Raw genomic sequence first — 4,866 nt, 5'->3', positions numbered from 1 at the left:
CGGCGGCTGTCCGATGGCCCTCCTAGTCTTGGAAGTGCGGCGGATCCTGGCCGCTCGCTGGCTCAAGGTTCTCATGTTTCCTGTTTTAGGTTTCTTCAGTGTCTTCTTTAAGATGGCAAGACGGCAGCAACATCTTGCAGTCAGAACAAGGTTCTTCCCACCCCGTCCTTGCTCTGGTGGTACGCCTAGCATTGGCGGAGAGCGCGTGGATCTGTGTGTCCGGCGAACCCCTTGGAATCCGATTGGTTTTCTAGATTTCCGGAGTTCTCTTGGGATCGGCTTTCGTGTTTGTTTGTGTGGTTTCAATTATGGCTATTTCGATCTCTGGTTCTCATAATTGGTGATGGTTTTTCTGATGCACCGGTCCTTTGGGCCTTAGTAGGACGACTACCTAACACAAGCTTTCCTTTGTCAAGCTTTTTCCGGCTCCGGTGATGGAGGTGCAAGGATGATGGTACGCCTTCGGTTCGGTCTAGTGTTGCAGTTGCTAGGTGGTCCAAAATTCTATTCGTAATTTTTATTATTTTTACATCTCTCTGTATTGATTTTGATGATTATTACTAGATTGGTGATCCTTTGGGAAAAAAAATTTGAAGGTCACGGAGGCTTCCGTCCGAGAACATCTAGCAGTCCCAAAAGATAAAGGACTAACGGGAAATACATAGTCGCCAAACTGAGTTGTTTGAATGGAATTAATGGGGGGCGCAGGTCCTGCAGATTTTGCTTTTGGCAGGTCTTGGGATCAGCGATGCATTTCCAGCTTATCTCTGTCGAAAAGAAAAGAAGGAGAAGTGAGACCGTGAGAGAGGCAGAAGGATGAAAAGCAAAGACCACCCGGCCGTCCTCCACCCCGTATCTTCCACAAGCAAACGCGGCTGCCATTCGTGTTGGGTGAACTGAGAAGAGCCGCCGGACTGGAGAAGTGAGAGTAGCTCCGCGATGGGGCTAAGGATGGTGATGGGGGTGGTCGGCGACGTGTTTGCTGGGGCTCGATTCTTGGTACCGATGTAAGTCCGTTAATTCGTGTTTTGAGTAGAAAGTTTATGCACTGTTCAACGATCTCAACGAGTAGAAGAAAGGTTGTGTCTTTGTGTTTGCTTTGAACGATGAGAGCACCCACGGTGTACTACGTACGCACGCCGGACGGCGGCAAGGTGACGCCCCGGCGGTAGGCACAAGGAAGGGAGGGGAGGTTCGTTAGGGAGGAGAGGGCGGATTCCTTGCTGCACGCTGACGCCGACGTGCTCGCCGGCGGTTGTCGGGGCGCTCGTCGTGCTGGCCGATGGCCATGGCGCTAGACGCCCGATCTTGAGGGCGATTGCGGCGGCGACCGGATTCGCGTGAGGTGGCGAGGGCAGGCGGCGGGGATAGCTAGGGCGGCGGAACTTGATCATCTTCTGCGAGTGCAGCGGCGGCCCTCCTGTCTTTCGGAGCCAACGGCGGAGCTCGGCGAGGGCGACGGCGGTCGTCTGTTCCTGCTCCCGAAGGCGGCGCGAGAAGCAACAAGCCTGAGGGCCGGCGGAGGGCGCGGAGGGAGGAGTTGGTTGAGGCGGCGGCGGCCGCGCTGCTCGTGTCGGGCGTCAAGCAGCTGGCGCCGGCCGTGCTAATTACGCGGTGCTGGTGGTGGCCGCCGCCGCCGCGGCTGCCGATGCCTGCGGCCGTGCTTGCCGCAATGCCGTCCCCCGTCTCGGTACTGCTCCTCAACATCGCGCGCCCACCCGTCCTGTTCTTTTCAGCTTCTTCCACTTCCTTGTTGTCGCTTGATCCGAGTACTAGTTTGGCATCAGTTCGATGAATCTTCGATTCTTGGCGTCCTGGAGAAACGCACATGAGAATTTTGCTAAAATAAAAAATAAAAAAAATCTCTTTTGGTGTTCAACTGGAAGTGGGACTGAACGAAGTCTACGACGAGACACAACTCAGTACCGAATTTTCAAAGTTTTAGATTAATTGTGTTATTGTATGATTTCGAATTTCTTAGATTAAATGTGCTATTCGTCTGATTCGGTTAACCAAACACGTTTTTCCTCAAGTTAAAAGGCTGACTGCATCCTGAGCACATCGACTGATCAACTCTGGATATCCATTTATGAATGCATATTGATATTGCTGCAGTGAAGTTAGTTCTACAAACAACATTTCACCCCTAAACTGTCACGAAAGCTCCACGGTATTCCCTGTATTCTGACAACTCAGCCCCACATGTCAGGACCTATTTGCTGACAGGGCGGCTAAGACATTTTGCAGAAAACCCCTTAATTTTACTCCTTGACCTGTTATGAAAGTTCAATTTACACCCTGAACTACAAAGCATTTTCAACTGTATCCAAGTATTTGTTTCTGCATTTCATCTTATGTCTATAAGAATTAATCAATTTTTCATTTCAGGATCACGTTTTGGGACATTTTCAAAAAGAAGGAGGTGGGCCAGCGCTCCGTGATACCGTACGGTTTGACATGGTGTAACTGCGTAGCGTGGATACTATACAGCTTGCCCATGAGCAGTTGGCTCGTCGCCGGCGTCAACCTGGGCGGGTTGCTTATTGTCCCTGTCTACTTCTTCATCTACTTCTACTACTCCGCAGGCCAGGCGCGGTCCACCAGCTGGTGGGTCCTGGCATATCAGGTTTTTTGGGATCTACTTCTGGTCATCGTTCACTTCACCTTGTTCAACGGACAAGACCACGAGCGTGAGGTTACTTTTGGATTCCTCGGCGCGCTGACTGCTTCAGCTATGTACCTGTCGGCCTTCATCGATATGGTACGATTCTTTTGGCTCAACTTAATTCGTATAATTGACCTGAAACGGTATGAATTACTGTGCGATTTCAATGTTTCTGTTTGCACTATAGTACACGGTGTTCTGGACCGAGGACGTGAAGAACATGAGCCTTCTTTTTGTTTTGGTCTCCCTTTGCAACTCTGTTGCATGGACCGTGTACGCTTCCGTCAACAACGACTCTGTCAACACCGATGTGTACATCCTGGTTAGTAGAGCAACATGAATTGATTAATGTTTTTTCTTCGATCTCTGCTTACTGAACTCACCTCTGTTTTTTTTCTCCAGGTTCCAAACAGCATTGGGATCGTGGTCACTGTAATTCAGGTTGTGGTCTGGGTGTTCATCAACTACAAGGCCAAGCGGGCGGCAGAGGCGCCCCATGCGGAGGCACCACCGGCTGAGGACATCGAGCTTCCCGTTGTCTGAGCAGGTATCCTCTCTCTCAGCTAACTGTGCATGTGTCGGACAATTCGAAATCCCTATGTTGTCTGCTCCTGGTACCCTTTGTGTGGTTTAAAATAGAGTAAAATAATCTATTTCACATGTTCTTTTGTCAGCTATGGAAAGTTTTGCTATTGAGCACTTAACTTTCTGTGCGGTTTAAGACCGAGATAGACCCAAATTCCTCAGTACACAATGTTTACATAAACTAAGCTTTGGTAATTCAGAGTCTAATTGTCTGTGAGTTGGAGATTTTCCCAGGTTCGATCTGCGTTTGTATGTGGACCGTCCATTGAGAGTTTGAGACACATAGAAAAAGAAACTTGTGTAGGGTTCCATTTTTCATACAAGTACAGTATATGGTATTTTTCTTGAATGCATGAGAGCATACATGCTGTTCCATTTTTCATCTACAATTCTGCAGTACTATTATCTTGTAGTATATGAATAAGAGTCTGCCACCTCTGACCAGCCTTATTTTTCATACAAGTACAGACAGTATATGGTCTGTAGAAAATTTACACAAGTCTGACCAAAAGTGTTATGTATGCTCTTTCAAAGATAAAAAGGTAGAACTTATGTTTGATGTCTGTGTACTGAAAACTCTTACGCGTGTAGCATTTCACGAGTGTACAAATGCAGTGAGTGAAACTCAATAGCAAGGGAACAAGTATATGTATGTGTAGTAGTAAGGGGACAAGCAATGCAGAACTGCACTTATGTAGGGCCAATGCTCAGAAATGGCAGTGCACCACTAGTACTAGAAGTGGCAGTACAACTAATGCCTTAGCATAGTTCATGTTCAGATAACTAGTCTCAACAGTCATTTCTGGCCTTTTGGCCTATGTTACTGGATTTGTTAAACATTTGGATTTTTTTTTTCTAAACCACATATTTTCTGTAACAGCACAAATGTTACATCGTTGCAAATTGTAATAGAGATTTAAAAGGGAGAATTAGAAAGGTATACTTGCAGCCTTATTTCTTAGCATTCAGACCTAATGGTGAACACGTGTTACTTGCAGGAAACAAGCACTTCTGGAAACAAGCATCAAAGAGAGGTGCAGCTTTAATGGTGTTTCTGAATACAGCTATGCGCAATGCTGATCAAGTTTGTCTTGCAGAATTTACTATTAGACACTAATACCTGTGCTGCTACTGCAATAGTGTTCTGCTATTAGAAGACCGTTCTGTAATACTGTCAGGTTGAAGTGGTTTCAGAAATTGGTTGAAACTGTGGTTTAAGAATAGTTGGAAACCTTATTTTGGATTGGGTTGGTTTGAAATTCTAGCAGTTTGGGTTGGTTTGGGTCGATCTCAAGAGGTAATTGACGGACGGGTCAGTTTTGTTTGTAGTTTTTTTTTTGAGAGAAGTTTTGTTTGTAGTTGTGGACACAGTGTTTGGTTTTGGTCTCGGGATGGGCCGGTTTCTGAACCGTACGTTGCCAGGCCTGCAGGTACCGTGAAAGAGATGGACTCAAAGCGACCTAGGTGACTCCAATTAGGATTGTGTGAGCCCGAACTTGCTTTCTATCTACAAAAGAAAGAAGTTGGAGATCGATGGAGCTAGTAATCCCGGTCAGCCCGCGGCCTCTACGTGCCTTGGCTGCGACTATACTATCAAACTAATTCCCCGGCCTGTC

At 47.1% G+C, this 4,866-nt stretch overlaps 1 protein-coding gene across 1 annotated transcript; it reads left to right on the top strand.

Annotated features, from left to right (window-relative positions):
• The first annotated feature begins 939 nt into the window (after window positions 1–939).
• Window positions 940–3,208, top strand: LOC104583382 (bidirectional sugar transporter SWEET6b-like). Its single transcript, XM_010235302.1, has 4 exons — window positions 940–1,007; window positions 2,389–2,761; window positions 2,853–2,987; window positions 3,068–3,208. Exons 1-4 carry the CDS (start codon window positions 940–942, stop codon window positions 3,206–3,208), a joined length of 717 nt encoding a protein of 238 aa, XP_010233604.1.
• Window positions 3,209–4,866: the final 1,658 nt, after the last annotated feature.

Source organism: Brachypodium distachyon, chromosome 2 (genome assembly GCF_000005505.3).
Source record: "Brachypodium distachyon strain Bd21 chromosome 2, Brachypodium_distachyon_v3.0, whole genome shotgun sequence".
Taxonomy (NCBI): Eukaryota; Viridiplantae; Streptophyta; class Magnoliopsida; order Poales; family Poaceae; genus Brachypodium; species Brachypodium distachyon.
Note: the sequence above shows the minus strand (reverse complement) of the source record. Positions and strands in the feature narration are given on the sequence as shown.

Coding starts and splice junctions, on each gene's coding strand:
- LOC104583382 (XM_010235302.1), top strand. CDS start 940: ATGGGGCTAAGGATGGTGATGGGGGTGGTCGGCGACGTGTTTGCTGGG. Junction 1,008..2,388: donor GCTCGATTCTTGGTACCGAT/GTAAGTCCGTTA, acceptor TTTTCATTTCAG/GATCACGTTTTGGGACATTT. Junction 2,762..2,852: donor TGTCGGCCTTCATCGATATG/GTACGATTCTTT, acceptor TTTGCACTATAG/TACACGGTGTTCTGGACCGA.